Genomic DNA, 21,777 nt, shown 5'->3' on the forward strand with positions numbered 1-21,777 from the left:
CTACAGACTAAATATTATAAATTATTTAATCTGGTGATCCAACATGAATTTGAAGGATATGGGAAAGGGTTTTAAACCTGTGGGATGGTGCAGGGGGAAGATGTTGCTTCACGTAACCCCAAAGAGGTGGGATTATTGTGCCACCGATTGCAGTTGGAGAGACTTCTAGCTTTGAGTATCGATCATGTTTGACTTATTTTGTTACAGGTGGAAGTGCTGGATCAGTGAATGCTAACTTTGCTCACTTTGATAACTTCCCCAAATCCTCCAGTGCTGATTTTGGAGCCTTCAGTGCTTCTCAGAGCAACACAACGGCAACTGCAGTCAGTAAAGCTGCAGTGAATAAACCGAATCTCCAGTCAGCAGACAAATATGCAGCTCTTGCTAATTTAGATAATATCTTCAGCACAGGGCAAGGTATTAAATTTTATTCTTTGACATGTTTGTACTACAGTACTTTTATTCCATATCACAAGGATGGCTATGTCTGTCGAGATAGTAACTTACTGTGTTCCAAAATGTCTGTCCTCTAAACTATTGGTGGAATTTCACTTATTTAAACGCTGTGTTGCTGTGTGCCATAATGTGCAAGACATAAGTTCAAAATTAACATGGCCACTCCAAAAGGATTCCATCAGAAAATGAATTTTTGGGAACCTACTTGCTGTCAAAATGAAGAATTCTAGATTGAAATGTCTAAATAATGATTAGTGCAGTAATGCATTTTTTTAGATACTTGAGCTAAAAACCTGTGGTGAAGTTTCTTTAATGGAGAGCAGCAGTTATTATGAAGAACTGCAATAGTAGCTTTCTCATACCAGAATTTCACTAGCATACAGATTGGTTTTATTCTTTATATTGTTGAAGCACTAAACAAGTTTCATCAGCTACCAAAAATATTTATATGGTATGTGATTCTGTTAATCTTTACTTTAAGTTTGTAGGCACCTCACGGTTTCTGCTTGGGGTGAACCAGCGTTAATTGGCAGTGGATAATAGTTCTGCCAAAACTAAAGTTGAAATTATTTTTAGTTTGTTAGCACAGATGCAAAATTCAGCTTCAGTCTGTGTTCAATACAAGCCTACAAGAAGATTATATTCAGTCAAGTCACTCTGTCTCCTTGGCTTAGCAATCCTTATGAAGGGTTAAGTTATAGAAGTATAAAAATTCCAAATAGAGGTTAACTCTTTTAGTAGCAAAACTGCACTGGATATAAGGAGCAAAACAGATGACTCAAGGTCAGCCCTTTGGCAAAAGATGCTGTGGTATCGTACCTTTCTTCCTACTTATTATCTATAAAAATCTGTGCTTATCTTTTGGGTTCATTACTACTGTTGACGTATAGAAAGATAATACTTTGTTGTTCTGTGTATTTTTGTATCTTCTACTTCCCATTATCATGGTTCTTTGAACCTCATGACATCTTACAGAATACCCTATTCGCTTGGTGCCGTAAGAGTAGTCCTTTGAGGACACTGTCTCTGTAGAGAGTGGCTGAGAAGCAGCATCTGTTAATGCTTGTAAATGTAAATTCAGGAGATGGAAAAACTTGAGTATGGATTTACCTAATGCTATGCTGAGGAGACATGACTAGTTATTCTGTAACTTTTTTTTTTATTGCTTCTCAAATGGTGTGAAAATTCAAGTGTTGATCTGTAATGTAGAGGTTTGTTCTGAAATGGTATTTGTGTTTTTAAACAATGAATTCTTCTAGTTGAAGAAAAGACAATAGTATTAAGTCATTATATTCTGGGAAAAGCAGAGGCTCTTTGGAGCTGTAGAACGTGACACTTTGCTAATAGCAGTGGCTTGGTAACTTTTTTTTTTCTCTATAGGCCATAATGCATATTTCATTTTTAAGTTGGAAACTGAAATCTGTGTGTGTCTGAACTTCCATGTAGTATTCAACATTAGCAGAGCAGGGCAGAAAACAGAGATGGCAGAAAACCATCTTCGTTATTTTTAATCTGGTATCTCTCTTTCTAGGTGGTAGCGAGCAAGGAAGCGGCTTCAGCACTGTAGTGACAGCATCAGCAGGTCCTGCTTTGTCAGCCCCAAGTCAGTCAAGTGCATCTTCAGACAAGTATGCGGCTCTAGCAGAATTAGACAGCGTGTTCAGCTCCACAGCAACCTCTAGTAATGCATATACTTCCACCAGTAATGTTAGCAGGTACTTTTTATTAGAAGTAATAGTCTGTAAATTGACTTCATCAGTATATGGAAAAATAGCTCAAGGGAAGTTGCTTAAAGCTGATTATATTTTTTCTTACCAAAAATAAGGAAATAATGAGTTTAGAGGTACTGTTGAAACTGCATTTTTTTTTTAAAGTAATAGTACTGTCTGTTAGATGTTGTAAGAGAAAATGAATATTGTCTGTCAGCAGAATGTTCTCTGCGCCTTTCTAGTCATTACATACTAAACCTCTTAAATGGTAACACTTCTGTACAGAATATTTGCATGCATATTTAAAATCATAGCATTATCCCTGGCAAAAGGTTATTGGGATATTTGTAATGTATATAGTGCCAATCACTTGTTTTTAGATCATTAAAGTAACGAAAAACAAATGCCTGTTAGAGCTATGCTTGGTTTTGCAAGTACCCTAAAGCTTTTGCTTTGCAACTTTATGCCAATGGCTTCTGTTCAATATTCTCTCTCTTGCTGTTGGTGGAAAGGACTTTCCATTGCTTAGTATAAGTATGTTAGTCTCTGACCCTGGCATCAGGGCCTCAGTTCCTGGCATCAGTGGATTATATAGAAATTTGCCAACTGTGCCTAAGCATTCCTTTCTTCTATTCTTTTACATGCCAGCAATAATTGTAGGTTGTATTTAATTGTTAAACAAGCAACACTGACTTCACTGAATGTGTGGATTATTTTCAGCAATGCTTTTGGAACAGTACCTGTGGCTGCTACTGCACAGACACAGCCTGCATCTTCGAGTGTGCCTGCTCCATTTGGAGGTATTTAAGTGTTACTAACACTTTTGCAGACTGTAAGCAAACACCTTGATGCTATACTTTGGACACTAATGATACTGAAGTTGCTAAAGGATGCCAAAAAAATATTGTTGTCTGTGTGGGTGATACATTGCAAGTTAATCACTTTATAATAAATTCTTTTTTTCTTTTTCTTTTTCTTATGCCATTATAGATATTTGTGTATCTCTGTGTAAAAATCATATAAATGTAATGCAAGTCAGACTGACTATTTTAAAAAGATTTTTGTATTTTACTAAAAATAAAATAACTTTTAATCTTTCAGCAACACCTTCCACAAATCCATTTGTAGCGGCCCCTGTTGCCCCAGTGGCACCTTCAACAAATCCATTCCAGACAAATAGCCGAGGAGCAACAGGTTAGAAAAAAACACTAATCCTTTAAGAAATTTACTTTCAAGACTTTCGTTGATTCTTTTTTCATAACTCTAATTTTTTTCTTAAAGGCTTTTTTGTATTACCTGTCTTTAGTCTTTATTTGGCATACTGTGTGTTTGTTCAATTAGTAAAATGGTTACAAATAGGATGCAAAAGTCAAGTGCTTTTTTCTTTGGTTTTTTTTTTTGATTAGTGATATTTTTGTTGGGCTGAGGACATTAGGAGTTGGCCAGAAACAGGAAGCTAGAATTTCAAGATTCATCTTTGAAAAATGTCAAAATGATCTGTTTTGAGATGTTTTGATACTCCCTCAGCTATTTGTAGGTTGCATACTGCCAGTCGGGTACCTTCCAAGACTGCAAACGTGGCTTTGAAGCTGGCTTCTTGGTAGTTTGCCCTGAAGTTGGGCATCTTGAAAGCCCTGCTGCCAAGCTAGTACACTTGAATTTTTTTTTTTATTTCCAAGTCCTGAAGGTCCTCAAAACCAAGGCTGGCAAAGAGCTGGAGCTAGAACCAGGAAAGACAAGGCTTTGGAACTATTAGCTCCTCACCAATCCCTTTATTCAGTACTCCACCTAAAGAATTATGGAGTGATTTAAAATAAAAGGTGGTAGGGAGGAGAGTGCAGTATTTCAAAATGTGCCTAGACTTGGACCAATTAGTGTCTACTGTGGAGAGGAAAAACTGACTGAAGTTTTGGATTGAGTAAGAGTTTCGATTCCCCCACCACCACCACCATATATTTTAACTGGATTCTGACTGGTTTATCTGGTTTCTTTCTCAATATTTTGTTGCTGTGTTGTATGATATTTTACTAAACTAGTTTGGGGTGAGTTTTAAAAAAAGATTTAATAATACGAGAAAATCTTGGGACCGTGAGCTTTAGTTGTCTAAATACAGTGAGATGAATGTTTGAGAGGAGGTGCTGGGCTACAGTTCTCAAATGAACCACAAAAAAGACAACTATTACATAAAAAAAAAAAAAAAAACGTGGAATATACTTTAGTGGAAGTCTTAAAACCCCTTAGACTTTGTAGCAGATTGGGAGTTCCTGTTCTGCTTTAGTTAAAATTCAACTCTTGTATAAGCCATACAAGAGCCCGAGTGCTGATACCAAACTGTATTTGGAATAAAACTTGATTCTGGAGAAGCACCATAAAAATACTTCTTTCAAACTAATGTGAAGATGGAGCATGTTTACAGGATCAGTGACTAATTAAAATGAATGTGTTGAAACAGGTGAATTGAAAGTGTCCTTTATTTTTTTTCCCTCTTCTGTAACAGCAAAATAACAATGTTTGAATATATGATCTGAATGCTCATGGTATACATCTAATTTTCTCAGGATTCTGTAAATTATAACCTCATAGACAAAATAACTTAAGTCTTTTTAAAAACAAACAAACCTGTGCTGCTGCTTAGAGCACTAATCATGAATTTAGCTGCATGTTATTTTGTGCTTATTTTCCTTTCTTAAGGCACTGCTAAATTTTGGCACTTTTATCTACCTGGACTTGTGGGGGGGGGGGTTTGTGGTGTGTGTGTTTTTTGTTGTGTCTTAAATCATTTGTCTGCTTTATATATGCATTTTAATGTTGAACTGTGCTTTGCTCAAAGTTTTAGGTAGGTTGAATTAAACTGATCAGGCTGAGCTAAGACTGAATTGATCAGATGCTTGTCTCCTGCTAAAATGGATTCTGTTTTCAGTCCCTTTTGGGATGCTCTGCAGCTAAACTTACTCAACTATTTAGTGACTTTTTTTAAATCCCATGACTAACTGTGCTATTTTAGATCATCTTTAAGAACTTGTAGCCTTCAGAAGCAGCATTCTTAATGGACTGTGAAGGAAGTTACTTCAATGTGGATGTCTACCAAATGGCAATATAACAAAGTTAATTGGATAAATCCACTTTAAGTGTGTGTGAACTGAACCACTGTACCCTTCTTCCACCTTCTAAACTGTGCTACCCTTTGCTTGCAGAGGTTTCCAGCACTCGCTGCTGTACTGAGGTTACGTGCTAGATAATAGAGATACCAACTATAGATAATATTCTACTTTCAATGTAAGGTGTAAACTTGTAGCCTATCCTTTTTGCTAAACTTTCTTTTTGCATGAGCTTTGCTGTTTATTAGATGGGACATCTGATTTGTAGGATTTATTTCTAGTGTTATCTTATGTGAATCTATTGCTGGTCATACTATGGAAGAATTATTTGGTTTTAAGTGTTGTACATGTGTAAAAGTAGTTATCTAAGAAATTATTCAAAAGTGTATAAACTACTTGACATTGTCTGGTCTCTTTGTGGCTTCCATAAGGCCTCTCGGGAGCAATGCACTCTCACATATTTCCTCAGGCTCATTTTGGTAGGTGGCCACATTTGGTATTAAGTTTTGTGTGGCTAGTTGCTCTTGCTTGTAAAAGCTTATTGGCAGCCATCTGGTTCTCTGCACATAGAATTTCAGCAGGCTCTTGCCCTCTTTTAAAACGGCATGGGTGTGGGTATTTGGCAACTGGGAAAGCGGGGGGAGAGAAGTATAGGCGACCTGTGTTAAGCAACTGAAACAAAACCATTATTGATAACCTCCACGTCACAGATAATGTTAATATGCTGAGTGACTCTTGAAGTTTATACTCATAGTAGCTTGATACCTTTTGGGATATCCCAAGTCACTGCTCTTTTTGTGCTTTTGGGTTTGCTGTTCTAGCAAGTTTTCCTGTTGAATAGATTCTCTGCTAACTGCAACTTGAGAGCAGTGCTAGTGTGTTAGTTTAGTACGTACTTTATCAATAGTTTATGTATGTATAATGTCTGCCCTTGGGTAATTTTGAGGTAAACTGGTAATTAAGCTATATTTATTGCTACTTTTTTTTTTAACTGGGCTTACTTAAAATCTGCTAAAACATGTAACATTTCAAAAGAACAGTCCTGTTTAATGTTGAAGTAGAAGAAAATGCCTGGTATGTGTTTGTACCAAAAAGCCTTCTATATACTTCTCACTACTAGAATAACTCCCAAAAGACTTAATAATGGTTTTGTTGCTACATTTTTGCACTTAATTTGCTCTTATTTATTTGTCTGAAGGCATGTGGGATTGCGTATGTGCTGTACGTTCTTTACTTGAAATGTTCAGCAGAGAATCAGATGAAAAGACTTCTTTTGTTGTTGTTTTGTTTAATTCTTACCTCAATGGTAAGAGTGTTTGCAGTAGGAAGCCTGCGCGCTAGTTGATGTGCATGGTGAGGATTTTCTGTAAAGTGACGCTGAGGATGGGACAAAAAGCAAGGGGATGCATGTATCCCTTATGTTTTGTTTTGTTTTGTTTTGACTTGTAACTTCCTTGGAATTAGGGAGGTATTTTCATGCTTTTTTTTTTTTTTTTAGTGAGAGGGAAACAGAGGGGCTTACACTGCTTGAAAATGCTTGCTTCTGATATACACACTCTTACCAGAAAAAACTCTGGGGGAAGTATTTAATAATGCAGAGAACGGAGAAAAGAATTCCCTTTTTAGAAAGTTTGTCTGAATGTTTGCTGAACTAGCAAATTTGAAATGATTCCATTCATTTTAAAATGCAGAAGTAAATCATGCATCTAGTTTGTGGTAATCTGAGCTAACAAGTCAATTCAGTGGCTGTAGAAGTTGAATCCAACTCCTGTATGGTCACTGAGGCATTAGGATATTCTTCTTAACATGATGTTATACTAATTTGTCTCATGAAAAAAGTGATTTCTTGCAAATAATTGAATGTTATTTTTTCCTACCAGCAGCAACTTTTGGCACTGCATCCATGAGCATGCCTGCAGGATTTGGAACTCCTGCCTCCTACAGTCTTCCTACTAGCTTCAGTGGCAACTTCCAGCAGCCCACATTCCCAGCCCAGGCAGCTTTCCCTCAACAGACTGCTTTTGCTCAGCAGCCAAATGGTAGGTTTCTACATTTTAGATAATCTTGTTTAGATGAGAAGAGCTTGGAGAAAATGATCTGCTTGTACATTAGCGCTAAAGGGTGCATATTTATTTTTATATGAAGTTAATAATAATGTTGATGCAGGGGGAGAGGTCCTATGCTATAGATTGGCTCTTTAGCTGACTTTTCTGGGTAGATTTTGTACAATGGCATAACTCAAGTTTCACCCTAATTTGATACTAAAATTGTAAATGTTCATAGGTTTAAAGGCTTTTTTATACAGGAAAACTGTTTTTTCTTGTCTTCATTTTGTAATCTGTCATAGGTTATAGTATTATATAGGTAGCAGTGTCTGCAACCTATTATGACACTTTCTCCAACTTTATAGGGTACAGGCAGGACAAAATTGGAAAGTACACTTTTTTCCTGAAATGGAAGTGCTACAATAAAATCCAAATAAAGTGCATATGTAGAAACTGGAAATTGATTAACTCTGAACAGTTGGAAATAAAACAAAGTCATATTTTTTACTTACACTTGTAATAGTGTCTTATTGTTCATTATCATAAGAATTTACCTATAAAAAAACTTTTAGCTTTATGATATTGACACATCTGTGTCGTATAAAGCTTATAATCAGTTCTCTGGAGCTCTCTTGCACAGCACTTCTGGACATTAGCTCTAGGATGCAATGGTTCTTAGACTGTAACATTTACAGAGCAGTCATGTTGTCAAGTATCATCTGAGTGCACTGTTGATAAAACATTAATAAAAAAGCAGTAATTCTTTGGACCAGTCTTCTGGAGAAAACAAAGCAGATCTAGTTTACACTTGCTGGTTATCTGAGTGAAACTTCTTGTCACAGACGCATGTATGTATACTTTACTTGAATATTAGAGCAGTAAACTCTTTATAGAACTGAAGATGAATCACTTTTGTCCGATTTGTGCAGTCCATATGACTGCACACTGAGGCAGACTAGGAGCATTCATATTATCTAGTAATACAGCTGAGGTGTGAAGAAGTAACTCCTAACTGAGGATGGTGAAGTCTTAAACTCTGCCTGTTTTCCAGATTATTTTTAATTACTAAATAGGGGCAAGCTCTAAAACCAAAAATGTTTAATTTGGAAGGAACACTTGCCAGGCTTAAACAGTTCCAACTTTCTTACTGTTTTCCTTTTCAACCAGTGGACTTCATACCTGGAACACTCAAAGTTCTTCCTGTACTTAAATTTTTCTAGTCTATGAAATGCTTTTATTTCTACATTCGGGCTAGTTGGGGTGGAGGAGAATGCTGCATATTTGAATTAGAAACAGGTCTTGCTAATGCATCTGTTTCCCTAGTATTGCAACCAACTTGTACATATAAGCAGTCCTAATATAAATAAAGGTTGAGTGATGAAGTCCAAACTTAATATTGTAAAATTTGTATAATACTATATAACATTTATAGGATCAGCCCTGCTGATCTGGTACAGTCCAAGCTTCCACTTATTTTTATGGGGGGAGATGGAGTAAAGAACTCTGACCATTGGTTACTAGTATTAATATTTTCACTGTTATCTTTCCAAGGAGCAAGTTTTGCTGCATTTGGACAGGCAAAGCCTGTAGTAACTCCTTTTGGACAAGTTGCAGCTGTTGGAGTATCTAGTAACCCTTTTATGGTAAGTGAGTTGATGCAAGATAATAATAACTTCTGCATGTCTAAAAGAGGACATAAGGTGTAACACTTAATTTAGAGACACATACAGATTGTTTTCCTTTCAAATAAGGGAAGGCAGCATGTGAATCTACCTAAATGCAATTCAGTATTCTGATGACATGGCATTCATAATGCTGCTCATAATTGAAAGGGAGATACATACCTACTGTGCTCTTTACAGTAGTCCAGTTTCAGAGAGCTACCAAAAAAATGAAAAGCTGTAACGTAAAAACAAATCATTTCTAGTAAGTTGTTTTTCATTTGATATACCATGCATTTAGGGTTTGTAGTATGGAAAAAAATCTTAAATACTTGTCTTATTTTTTCTCTTTTCTTTTTTTCCCCAAGGCTGGTGCACCAACGGGACAATTTCCAGCAGGAAGCTCATCAACCAATCCTTTCTTATAGCCTTATAGACACTTTACCCAAAAGAACTCTTATGTGGTCACATAACATCTCTGCGCCTCTTGCACTGTTGTCTTGTTTCACTGATATTAGCTTTAAACACACAAAAAAAAGTCTTTAAGAAGTAAAAATAAAAGCCTGCATTGTGTACCTTAGGAAGAAAAAAACAAAACGAAAACAAAACCACCCCCCACCAGGTAATAATGTGCAAAACAGAGGGCTGTGGTAAACATCCTTGAACCTGTGATTTGGCAGGTAAAAAGTAGCGGTATCATGTATATTAAAATTGGCTAATAAGTTATTGCAGATACCACATTCATTATGCTGCAGTACTGTACATATTTTTCTTAGAAAATAGCTATTTGTGCATATCAGTATTTGTAACTTTAACACATTGTTATGTGAAAAATGTTACTGGGAAATAGATCAGCCACTTTAAGGTGCTGTTGTATCTCTTGGAATGAATGAGCTACATCATTTTAACCATTGGTATTGGAAGTCATGAAGTTAAATTGAAGGTTTGTTCATTTCTCAAAATGTTTTCCTTTCCTAAGAGCTCTTCTATTTATACATGCCTAAATCTCTAATGTTAGAGGGATACCTGTCTGCATAATAAAGCTGATCATGTTTTGCTACAGTTTGCAGGTGAAAAAAATAAATATTAGAAAAAACAATTGCGTGGCACTTATTTCTGTACAGTAACATTTTATTGGGTTAAAATGTACATATCGTGACTCTCATACACATGAGTTATCTAAAGCCATATGCTCTAAGGTGAGCTAAGCTGAAAATTTCCACATGCTTAATCTTGGATATGTTTCATGTTTCTTTTGGTGTCCTTGTGGTTAAACCTGCTGGTCTGGCTCAAGTGAAGTGACCTAATTAATGGTGAAACGTTTAAGTGAACTTGGATTATTTTGATAGATCAGCTGTTTAATGAAGGACAGTGGAAGCACTGAGGAGGGTAGTAACTTGAGGGGAAAGCGTTAGCTGGGATAGATGCGTAATTATGGGCAGCTAATGTCAGTCTTTAAACATGACTTAGCTGTGGTCAGAACAGTTTGTGTGACAGCAGGTACTAGTGCTCTTTGTATTAAAAATGCATAGATATCAGTAAGACCTTCCATGGAATATTAAATTCTTTGATTCTTTTTTGATTTACTAGAATGTTTTCTATTATACTAGAATGGAGTTTGTAGAGTAAAAATGTCTGGCTTCTCTAGCCTGTAATAGGAACATTGCAAGAAGTATATAGTAACTCTCTGTATCAAAATAGGTGATGATAGGCATAAACTCGGAGACAGCTTGGCTTAAGTTCAAGTCTGCTACTGGCACAAAGCAAACAAATGTAAATATCTCATGACTACATAGTCTGTAAACTTAAAATAACGTTTCTGATCTGCTGAAGAGTGATGTTCTGACTGTTTTCAAGATAACAGGAATGAATAAGATCAGGTGATTTTAGATGAATTTTGAGAAAAGGATATACAAGCCAAACAGGAGAATTCTTGAAGGTAAGAAATTTCACTTGTAATATTGACTACTTGAATATTTGATCTGTTTATTTCCAGGGGACCTGAAAGATGTGATCACTGCTTGTAAAACTATTATTTATTTATTTATTTATGCCTGTTTTGTCACTTCTGTTGCCTGCCTATGGGGACTAGGAATTYCTGTAGCTTACCTTTTTCTGAAATATTGGAGAGCCCACAAAGCTGGGGACAGACTGGTTGTATAACAAGTTGCTTATAGTAGTATTCCTCACTTAAATGTCTGCTCTGTCCTGTTAACACATTTGAAGTTAAAATGGTTGTTGTCAGATTTGGAGTCTGATTTTTCTCTCCCTTTTGACAAGGGCTGCTGGCTGGCTGGGGGTTTACTTCCCGAGAGGCTTTGGGAAATTCACTAAACAATTCCCCTGCGACTGAGGGTTTCCAGGATCTTAGTGGTGCCCTTGGTCTCACCACTCTCTTTAGTATGGTATGAATAGCTGTAGTTCTGCTCTGTTGACCTTACCTGTTTTGGGATAATGACATGTTAGTGGAGTAACGAGTGGGAAAGGAAGAATTCAGAAGGATTTGTGGAACCCTTCAGCATACTTACTGCAGGGAACTGGACCAAATTACCCAGGTGTCTCACCAATGAGAGCAGAACAGCCCTCTGGAAGGGGAACAGTCCTGTACTCCCATCATGTGAATTGATGCAAAGGCCTTGGAGAGCGCAGTCTGCTGAAGTTGTTCTGATCCAAACGAAGCTGAGTGCTGCTGAAGGACACTGAGCAGAAACTGACACCGTTGCTGTTTGGTTGGTTGAATTTTTTTAATGATAGCTGTATTTACAAAATGAATTCTTGTCATAGAAACCTCTGTAGTTAGTTACTCACACAATTGCTCATGTAATTGGCATAGTTACCAAAAAGCCATACGTCCATTAGCTTTTCAGTATCCTCTTCTGCTTTACCATCACAGCATTTAACTTTGTAATTTCAGCTCCCTTGTGCAGATATTAATTTGGAGAGCTTCTACATTATTTCTTTTAATCCTAATATATTAATTCTTACATGTGTAAGATACAGCATGAAATACATCATGAAACTGTTCCAAAAAGGCAGATGTGATGCCTGGGTACTATCATTCTAAATTATTTAACTTGAATGATTGCATAATTTCCAGGTACTGCATAGAATCAAATACTGAGGCAAGAGTTTAATTTAAAAGGGACCAAATCTAGTTGGAATTACTGAAAGAGGAGAACTGTAAATAGGATGCAGATAACTTGATCTCTTGCAGGGAAAACTTCTTGGGACATAAAAGTAAGCTCAGACAATTTTTAAAATTGTTTTTAAAGAAATCTATCATTTTGACTTTCTTGTGAGCTGAACAGGGGGAAGTATCAGTTACTTTCACTCATGGCAAATTTGTACATAGTGGTAAAGGAATACAATGGAATTAGCTGTCTCTAAAGTGTACATTGTCAAACATGGTTAAGAGAGACATCCGTTAATTAACTTCAATTACATCTAAATTAAAAAGTGTTCCTATTTAACTAAGACTGCCTTATGTAGAAATTGAAATGCCTCCCCATGTGTGTTGGGGTTTTTTTTGTTTGTTTGTTTTTAAAAAAGGTGTTTAGGGTTGTGTTTTGCTTCCAAAGATCAGTATGTGTGGGTCGTAGAAGTTGTCAGACATAATGTATATGCTGAGTCTCTAAACTAATCACTCTTTATCGAGACAGGCGCTTAAAGGGAAGTTAGTGTGCTACATTCACGCATCTTGAATTTACAGCAAAATTTTCACTGCGTCAGTAGCAGTTTGTCTGTCTCTAATGATGCGTATTCTTAAAGTCCTGTGATTCTAGATTTGAGGGCTGTATTATCTATGTGGAATCTGAGCTGACTGCTGCTTGGTCATCAGTGAGAATAAACTAAAATGGCAGTATTGTTATACTATATGGTATTGCAGTAATCAATTTTTTAATTTACAGAAGTAGCAACTCTAGAAAAGTGGTTTACTGCTATCTATGGTAACTTGCTTTTAAAATGCATGTCACAACTTACAGGTGAGAAGAGCGTAAGCCTTGAAGTTTTCTGTGGGAAGCTTTCATGAAGGTCATTTTGCTGCTGTGGGGTAACTGCTTTATTAGAAATGTGTGAAGGTGTTAACGTGAGAGTAAAACTGCCTTCAGTTGAAATCCTTGACAGAAGTGAAAGTTCAAAGGTGTTGTGAGGCTCAGGCCTCTGAATGCGCTTGCCTCTTACTGTGCTCATTGAGCACTAATGTAAGTTTTGATGTCAGGCCTCTATCATTAAATTGGAGTTGAAATAGAAGCTTGTTTGAGGTTGGGATTAGAACTACTGGGGAAGATGGAGCGGGGGGGAAAGCAAAGCTCTTTATGCTCAAGGCATGTAAACAGCCTGTTTCACCACTGACCAGTCCTRCTTGATCAGGCATTACGGTTCCCCTAATTCATTGCTCAGGTGATGCAGCCTTCTGCACTGTTGCTTGCAACCATCTTTTCTTCCCCCCCTTTAATGATCAATACTTTCACCAGCCACACTGATATTTCTGCATTTGATGGAGATAATGGTGTATATGCTTCTGATCAGGAAAATCCCAGCTATGACTGTAAAGTAGCTGCCATAAATGAGAAACTGGGAAATGGGGTGGGGAGGAGGAGGAGGGGGAGGAAGAAACAAGAACTGTTTTGTTTTTTCTTAGTTAAAAACTTCTGGGGTGTCCCTACACTGCCTTCTTCCCTTCCCTGCCACCCGCTCCCCAGAATGATCCTGTGGTGTACAAAACTCAAGAAGTCTGGCTGCCTGACTCAATCCCTTAGGAAGTCTGCTGCTGCAAAAGCAGGGAGAGAGAATATGCTTTGCTACTTCCCCTCCCCACCCCAAAGGCAGGAGGGCAGCTGCCCTGCACTATCTGGCTCTTTCTTTTTTTTTTTTTTTTTTTCTTCTTTTTTCTTTTATAGTGTTGTCAAATCTCTTCCCTGATCAAAATTTCCCTAAAACTAATCTTGTTCAGGCTGGTTTTTGATGGGTTGTAAAATAATACTGAGATTATCTCTTATGTTCCTGTGAAACATGAAACTCTAAATAGATGTGCTCCTGTCTTCCATATTATAGCATGCTCTGCTGAGTTATTCTCACTATGTAAAGTCTAGCTTGGTGAGCAGCTGCTTTCTTTAAAAATTCTCTAGTGTTTGTCACTGGGTAGCTTATCTTTATCAGTTTTCTTAATAAAGTCCAATTAGGTGTGACAGTTCTAAAAATTCAACTTTGTGCTTTGAACATCCCTTGACATAGTATGGGCATAATGAGAGTAAAGATTTTCATCTTTGCCAAACAAATCTAGGCTTCTGACCGCCCGAACGTTAATATTGTTGAAAGTGATCATGCACCTTACTGATCATGCTGAAAAGATGAAAGCTTGAACTTGGACCTCATTCAATATACACATTTAAACTAATTCTGAAAGCTGCCTGGGAATCATGAGACTTGTATTTTCAGAATTAAAGTACACATGAAACTACATAAATTAGAACAACCCTTGTAATGAAGATACTTGGATTACCTTTTAGTTTGCTTCCCAGTTCTGTTTAGGGTATTTTGACAAATTTGTGAATAGTAAGCCTTTAAATAAAAGGAAACTGAATAATAGGGAGTGGTTCTTTCCCTTTTGCTATACGAAAAATTTTTTAAAGTAATAGCAGACATGCAAAACTGATAGGACTAAAGGACAAGTAGGTTATAGTGGCTACTGTCAGTTCACTTTAAATGAACCTGTTTGGGAGTAAGTAACTGTGCTAAGCTAGCCCATTAGCTAATACCCTCCCAACCCTTGTTTGGAGGAGAGTAAGGGACTGGGGAGTGGTGTGAATAACGGAGCTTACCTGAGTGCTGATATCCAGTCCCAGACCTTTTGAATCTACTACAACAACAGTTAAAATTGTCTGAATCACCAGTGCAACAAAGTTGTTGAACCCAAACATCAATGCATAACGCTCCAYGCTTAGATTGACAGCGATCTGAAACCTAAAAATGAATGTACAGATTAACTTAAGCTGTAGAGAACATGAATGCTTGCAGTTTACTTCTGTGAGAAAGTTTGGGTATGATTTCATGTGCACATTGGAATCTTCATAGGATGAAGAATTTCCTCTCAGTTGTAGCCATTAGTGTGGGGTTATTTTTCTTTCCTTCCCTCAACAGCTTCAATTTGGAAGAAATCTGTTTCTTGGTTTTGCCACTTTAGCCACATATATCCTGCTTATMTTTTTTCTCTTTCTTTTTTTTTTCTTTGAGTGGATATTTCTGCTATATGACTGATAATGAACAGACTTGCCTAGAAGTTTGTTTTGTGGTTTGCTTATCTCTTTTGATATCTCTATATACCCTGACTGTGGAAGGAACTGATTTTCAGGTTGTTGCATTTGTATGTAATCCTAGATCCTTCTGTAATTCCTGTTTTAAATGGAGACTTCTAAAGATGCTTAAGAGGCCTCCAGTCACTTAGAGAATTACATATTCAACTTTTTTTGAACTGTATCTTCTGAAGAAGCATGTTTCACTTTGCTTAATCTACTTGTGTGATACTGTCTTAATGGTGTGAAATGCAGTAAACTAAGAACATTCAGAAATGAAGACTTGCATATGTTCATTTGATGTTTAGCAAAGATTTATRCATAGATCACTGAACAGCTAAACACAGAATTTAATTCAATTAAGCCATTGTAATGGTTAGGTCATGTACTCTTAAGCATAGTTTTATATAAGCTAGGAATAACAATGTGTTGCTGTCACAACCTATTCAAACTCTTATTTCAAGGGAAACACTCATTAAAATTTTCATAAATATAAAGTATGAAATGAAATTTACTGATTTGAATTGGAACAATGAATTGAACAATGGTGGGTTATACTTACGTTGCTATTGTTATAAGGAGCATATAGCATGCCTTAAAAGCAAGGTAACCAGCATAGCATGCCCAGATATTGTCGGTAAAGTACATCAGAAATAGAGAACCAGCATCCATTGCAGAGAAAATTCCCAAAGCCAGTTCTCCAGAAAGGTCCCAATTTAGTTTGASATATCCAACTGCCATGGATGTTGCTGAACCTAAAAATTAAAAATAACAATTAAAACTGCAAAACGCTATCATCCTTCAAGAGCCATGGCATAAATAAGTGAATGGATCATGCCAGGATCTCTTGAGACTCTTTTTTCAGGCCACAATGGGCTTTGATAATGGTGTGGCTTATTTTCTATTAAGTTCTGGAAGTCTTGGGTTTCCCTTGTTTATGGAGCTTTCACATACTGAGTTACTCAGTGCCTCATGCCTAAGGCTGGAGGCAGCAGTGCGCTGCCTATTGTAGTGTTACTCCATTTTGACAAATATGAGTAAAGAGAGGAAAAACCCCACCAGGTATTTTTTGCTAAAAAGTGCATAATTGAGATTAATTCCTTTGTGTAAAGACCTTCATGAAATGAAAATCTGTTGTACTCCTTCTTACTTTTATGGGAATTTTTTTTAAGGAAATTGTAGCTTTGCTTTCYGGTAGATAATCTTATGGACTGCATTTGCCAACTCTTTTCTGACCATCAGATAGTAAAAACCCTTATTTGAATGTAATATGGTATAACTTAAACTCCAGTGCCTTAATTTGTATCTCAAAAATAATGCTGAAGTTTACTTTTCTCCACATGTCAGTTCTGGAAGAAAGGACCTTTACAGTAGTAGAAGGTGTCCAGTTATATGTGTCCTTTCTGTTCCTTTTGCACAGAGGCTCTTGCATGTTTCTGAAAGCTTTGAAACACAATATCCTGAGGTTTAGGAGCTTAGAAGGAAAGAGAAGTCTGGTTCCTGCATGTTATACGGCACTGTGAGTCATCAGACTCCTCCAAGCTGTTCCCGGGGGGGCAGACAAGTACTAGCTACCCAGATGTTCTTGGGCAGGCTGGAGTGCATTAGTGCAGAGCTGGACTCTTTGCTGGTTGCAGGTGCTCTACAGCAGAATTCAAAAGTCAAAGTAGGCCTGCCCCCTTGGTCCCATCACTGCTGTAACCAAGAGGTTCCTAGTAATACAAGTGCTGTCCATACGCTGAAATATTATTCAAGTGCCAGAGGGCTTAAAAGCTCAAAAAGCCCCCCTGCTCAAATGAGTAATTTTAGAAGTTTTGGGGTATCTTCAGTAAAATGCATTTCATGCTGCTTACAGGGAGGAAGAGTGGACTGCTGGTTCCCTGTAGAAATGGGAGAGAGCTGCTGGTGCAAAGGAGGATGTGGAGCTGTGGAAATGTGAGCTTGAAAATGAGGCTCCGTTGGTGCTGCACAGCTATTTAAATGAAGAAGTGATACTTTGAAGTGGCTGTAAAGCAGAAGGCATGCAGGTAAAGGAGGAGGCTGTTCAGGTGGATCATGTAATTGTAATGAAGGAAATCTCAGAATTGGAGAATAGCTGAGGTTGGAAGATCTCTCTCGGATATCATCTGATCCAACTCCCCCCCACACACACACTCAAAGCAGGTCAGCTGGAGCAGGTTGCCCATGAGTGTGTCCAGTTGGGTCTTGATTATCTCTAAGGATGGAGACTCTACAACCTCTCCTGGCAACCTGCTCCAGTGTTTGATCACCCTTACAACAAAAAAAGCTTTTTCATATGTTTAAGTGGAATATCTCATGTTTAAGATTGTGTCCATTGCCTCTTGTCCTGTCACTGAGCATCACCAAGAAGGCTCTGTCTCAGCCTTCTTTTACTCCGTCCCTGCCACATCAGGTATTTATACAGTGATAAAATCCCCTCTGAGCTTTCTTATCTTGAGGCTAAACAATCCCAGATCTCTCTCTCCTTGTATGTCACATCCAGAGGTAAAATTTTTGATCGAGACATGGATGATGATTTTAATCCATGCTCTAAACAGATTATCTAGAGCAGTTTCTCTGTTAATATGCTGCCTTTTAAATCTTAAGCCACCTGATTTATGCATATTTGGGGGAGGAGTAGGCAAAGTGATATTGCACAGGTGTTTCAGCCACTTGGGATTGAATTTATGGTCTAAGCAGAGTTGTGAAYGTGAACTCACTACTTCTTAGTGGAATGAGGAACTTGTAAGAAATAGGGTATTTTTATATAAATATAAAACCTTCTTCTAGATTATCRTACAACTTACGTGGAGTCCTAGAAAATAACATACTTTGCACACTATTTGTAGGGGGTTACATGTTGGAGGCTGCTGTGGCTTGGTCCTTGACTTTCTTGGGGAAATAAACAGAAAAGCACCAAAGACATTACTAAAGAGTGCCATCAGGGTATGACAGATTTAGAAGTAGGTGCTAATGTTCTTACCTAAAAAAGTTGCTATTGCTTCAACAGCTCCATTATACACTGCAGAGCTGTGAGAGGGGGCTCTGAAGTCCCACAGCACTTGGATATAATTCAGAACCTGGTTAAAGCCTGCTGTGGCCAGAGCCCACCACAGGGACCAGTAAAGAAGTTTCCTAGAGCTATAGCACTCCCTTAAGTCCTTGCTCAGCTGCACCAGCACCCTGAGTGCATGATTCTGGGGCTGAGGTTGGCCAGCTGGCTGCTCAGGTGTTGGTCTTGTGTCAGCTGATGCAGGGTCTGTGTCCTCCTGGCAGCYGCAGGGCTTGTTGGGGCTGAATGTAGCCACAACTTTATCTGGCCCTTGGAGAGTTTCTGCAGCATCCTTCCTGTGGAAGAACATGCTTCTTTGGGGCATTGGGAGGAAAAACGAGCACACAAATGCTAAGGCCAGGGAAGCCAAAGTAATGGCATTGAGGTAGAAGTAGGAGACGTGGGCCAAGGAAACCAGAAGCTGCCCCAGCACTGCAGCCACGGTGGCTGCCACAAGRGTGATGCTGCGGCAGTAGCTGGTCACTTTCTGGTAGTGCTCGGTGCTGACGACGCTGTAGATGTAGGCGTAATAGGCAACCTCGGTGGCTGTCACCATGCCGTAGAAGAACTCCACCACCTGCATGGCCACCACTCCATGTGCGAAGAGGAGCAAGAGCCATGTGATGATGAAGCTGATGCCCTGCAGGATGATGATGGGCTTGTAGCGTGCGTAGTCTGTAATCAAGAAGACTGGAAAAAGGAGTGCAAGATAGGAGTATGTCCAAACTGGGAAAACCTGGTTTGTCACCTAGAAGGTAAAAGAGGAAATCTCTGTTATTTTTGGAGCTTGTGATGATAATATTGGAACAAAAGGAGTTCTGGTGACAGGAAACCTTGATCTGTGTGTTTAGATTGCTGTAAAGTGTACAACTGCAAATGTATTCCTTTAGTAGGCAAAGGGAAATGCTGCAAGACTAACATTACATAAACGTGCAAACTTGCTTAAAATAAAACCAATTCCAATACAAGTAAAGGCCTGTGAAGGAAGCAGATTTCTGATACCTAGCTTTTTGAAGTGTTGTAACAGCTTTTGTGTCRGAGCAAAGGTCTAACACCAAATCCTATTCCCAGCCATAGCTGAAAATAAATGCCTATTTAGCTTTTCCTCATGTATAAGTCATTCTATACCTCTGATCATCTCTGCCTTTTGGTAGAAATAGGGAAAAAAAAAATCGCAGCCTTCTTATCATGGGGGATTTGGATCTGCACATAGCAAGAGCGTAGCTCTTACTGCTAGAAATACCTTATGAGTTATTCTCAAATTTTGTGCATGAGAAGTAGATACAAGTCCTTGATGGAACAGTATTTGAATAAGTTTCAGTTGGCCTTAAGTACATAGGTGCTCTGAAGAGGAAGTCTGTTTTTCTAGAATCTGATCTGCAGTCAGCTTGAATGGTGCTATGTACTAGTCTCTGCTAAAACTCAGTGTTTGCCTGGACAGCTTTGACTACAGCTGGGGCAGGGGTACGTATTTTGTTAAATACAGTCGTAGACAAAGTTCATCTGGTGATGTGAAGATGGCTGTTTTGGGGAGGTCTTAACCAGCAATTGCTGGACCTGCTAGGGTATTAGTTTGTGATCACTTGCTCTCTGGCTTAAGTGATTGGACTTAAGTGGAATTGTTTCAAATGTTGAGAAAAGAGCTGGATTTCTTTCTCCCTTTTTTTTTGTTTTTGTTTTACTCTTTCTGAACTAGCACTGAAGTGAGTTGAATGATGCAGGCTCACTACATCTTTCTGGGCAAATTCTCTTGTTTCTGTGCTTTAATTAGGATTTTTTTTAATAGCTTGACTAAAACTTGTGGAATTTGTGCAATCGGAAGGATAAGTTGGCTGAAAAAGGCAGTATCTGCACTGTCCTTATTTTTGAGGTGAGCATTGTTGCCGAGATCTGAATTAAGGCATCCTATCCAGATATCTGCATGTTGCATATGAGAGAGAAAAATCCCTTTTTGGTAAAGTTGTGAAGAGAGGAAAAAAAAAAGCCACGGATACCTTTTTCAGAAGAAACCTTAGGTTCATGCTATGCTAGTGGATTGTTTCAATATTTGCCAGTGTAAATCCAGAATGACTGTTCTTTGTGTTAGCTGTATGTGGCTGTACCAGGCTTGTTTTCTAATTATACCATTAGTACTGTGACTCAGCTACTTGTTAACTTAGTCCCCTTTTGCTACAACATGTACTCCTGAAGCAGCCAGCAGTTAATACAGGAGTAGAGCAAGGAAACTTGCAATGTATGCTTTTGTCAAAAATTTTTTTTGTGCGAATGTGACTTGTACAGGCTAATTAATGCATAGAACAGTCTTGTAATACAGGTAATAATCTAACAGCTCAGAAGGGAAAAGTCTATGTAGCTTTCTTGCTATTTCCCATCACTGCTTCACTGTCATTGTAATCAATTCCACAATAAGCATAAATAAATCTTAGTATTGCTGCTCCTGCAATTCTGGAGAGGGAGAGGGACTAGGTGACCTGACTTTGCTGAAAGTATCCATTTCCCAAACAACAGCTGAGTTGGTTTCAGAGCCCTAAGAATGTAGAGACTTTCAAATTTTGACCCTCTGCAAAAGGGGAGGATCCTTTTTCTTTGCCAGGAGAATCTTAAATATGATTCTCTAAATAAAGTATGCCTGTATTTCTGAGTATTTTATCTCCTGTTCAGTTGTTGCTGTATGGTTTAATGCTTTAAATATTCCAATTATTGCTTTAGAGAGTAGTTACATACCTCCTCGATCGTTAGTTTTTTGTCTGGTCCAGTTAGGTAAGGAGTGAGAAAAGATTCCGATGGCCTCATTGTGGAGAAAAATCCATTTGCGCAGAGGATCAGTGTGGGATAAATCCAGCTGCTGCTGATGGCTTCCTTGCAGCAATCCATAACCTAACTGAAAAAGAGAGTGAAGTAGTGAACAAAACAGGAATTTATAAAGGTGCTCCCTACAGTGGGTAAAGATTCATTTGTAAAGTTGCACGTTAACTAACCCTACTTCCACTAATGTTTCTCTTGCCATACTTCCAGTAATCACAGATACAGCTTGTAAATGAACAACCTGGATCAAAGTACATAGGTGGTGTTGAATTCCAATCTTTGTATCACCTATCAAGGGTTGTTCTTAATGTCTGTCAAGGGTTATTCTTAAATGGCATACTTAGAGTTGAGTGGATGTGTTTTATTGAAAGAATGAAGCTCCATTACAGTCTCATTTCGGGATGAATGGGTTTGCAAACTGCTTGAAGCTCGTCATCAGCAGGCTGGAGGGGGCTTTGAATTGCCCTCTGGGAACCAAGTGGAACAATGAGAAGTGCAAGTCTGTTCGCAGAGAGCAAGAGCCGCCAGCCAGGTGCCCATTGTGAGCTGGGTTTCTTCAAAATACTTTAATACTCATCATATTTGTTATGCTTTGGTCACCTGAGTGGGCAAATAAAGATGCAGAAACAATTTGCTCTTTGGATTTGCTCATTGTAGC

At 38.1% G+C, this 21,777-nt stretch overlaps 2 protein-coding genes across 9 annotated transcripts in view; one reads left to right on the forward strand and one right to left on the reverse strand.

Moving 5' to 3' along the window:
- The window catches only part of AGFG1 (ArfGAP with FG repeats 1), a 36,513-nt gene extending 26,445 nt beyond the window's left edge, over positions 1 to 10,068 (forward strand). For 3 of the 8 annotated variants that reach the window (XM_026086986.1, XM_026086990.1, XM_026086993.1), the window contains 8 exons: positions 208 to 417; positions 1,988 to 2,171; positions 2,886 to 2,965; positions 3,267 to 3,359; positions 5,695 to 5,742; positions 7,144 to 7,302; positions 8,860 to 8,951; positions 9,338 to 10,068. In XM_026086986.1, coding sequence (XP_025942771.1) covers positions 208 to 417; positions 1,988 to 2,171; positions 2,886 to 2,965; positions 3,267 to 3,359; positions 5,695 to 5,742; positions 7,144 to 7,302; positions 8,860 to 8,951; positions 9,338 to 9,397 — 926 coding nt within the window. In that variant the 3' untranslated portion in view covers positions 9,398 to 10,068. The remainder of the gene's footprint in view (positions 1 to 207; positions 418 to 1,987; positions 2,172 to 2,885; positions 2,966 to 3,266; positions 3,360 to 5,694; positions 5,743 to 7,143; positions 7,303 to 8,859; positions 8,952 to 9,337) is intronic. The other 5 variants (XM_026086988.1, XM_026086991.1, XM_026086994.1 and 2 more) reach the window with 3 other exon arrangements.
- Positions 9,338 to 21,188, reverse strand: LOC112976106 (thiamine transporter 2-like). Its single transcript, XM_026086995.1, has 5 exons — positions 21,039 to 21,188; positions 18,246 to 19,062; positions 15,825 to 16,017; positions 14,792 to 14,933; positions 9,338 to 13,544 (listed from the first exon to the last, which is right to left on the reverse strand). Exons 1-5 carry the CDS (start codon positions 21,186 to 21,188, stop codon positions 13,422 to 13,424), a joined length of 1,425 nt encoding a protein of 474 aa, XP_025942780.1. The 3' UTR covers positions 9,338 to 13,421.
- Positions 21,189 to 21,777: the final 589 nt, after the last annotated feature.

This window comes from Apteryx rowi, unplaced genomic scaffold, assembly GCF_003343035.1.
Source record: "Apteryx rowi isolate R43461 unplaced genomic scaffold, aptRow1 scaffold_70, whole genome shotgun sequence".
Taxonomy (NCBI): domain Eukaryota; kingdom Metazoa; phylum Chordata; class Aves; order Apterygiformes; family Apterygidae; genus Apteryx; species Apteryx rowi.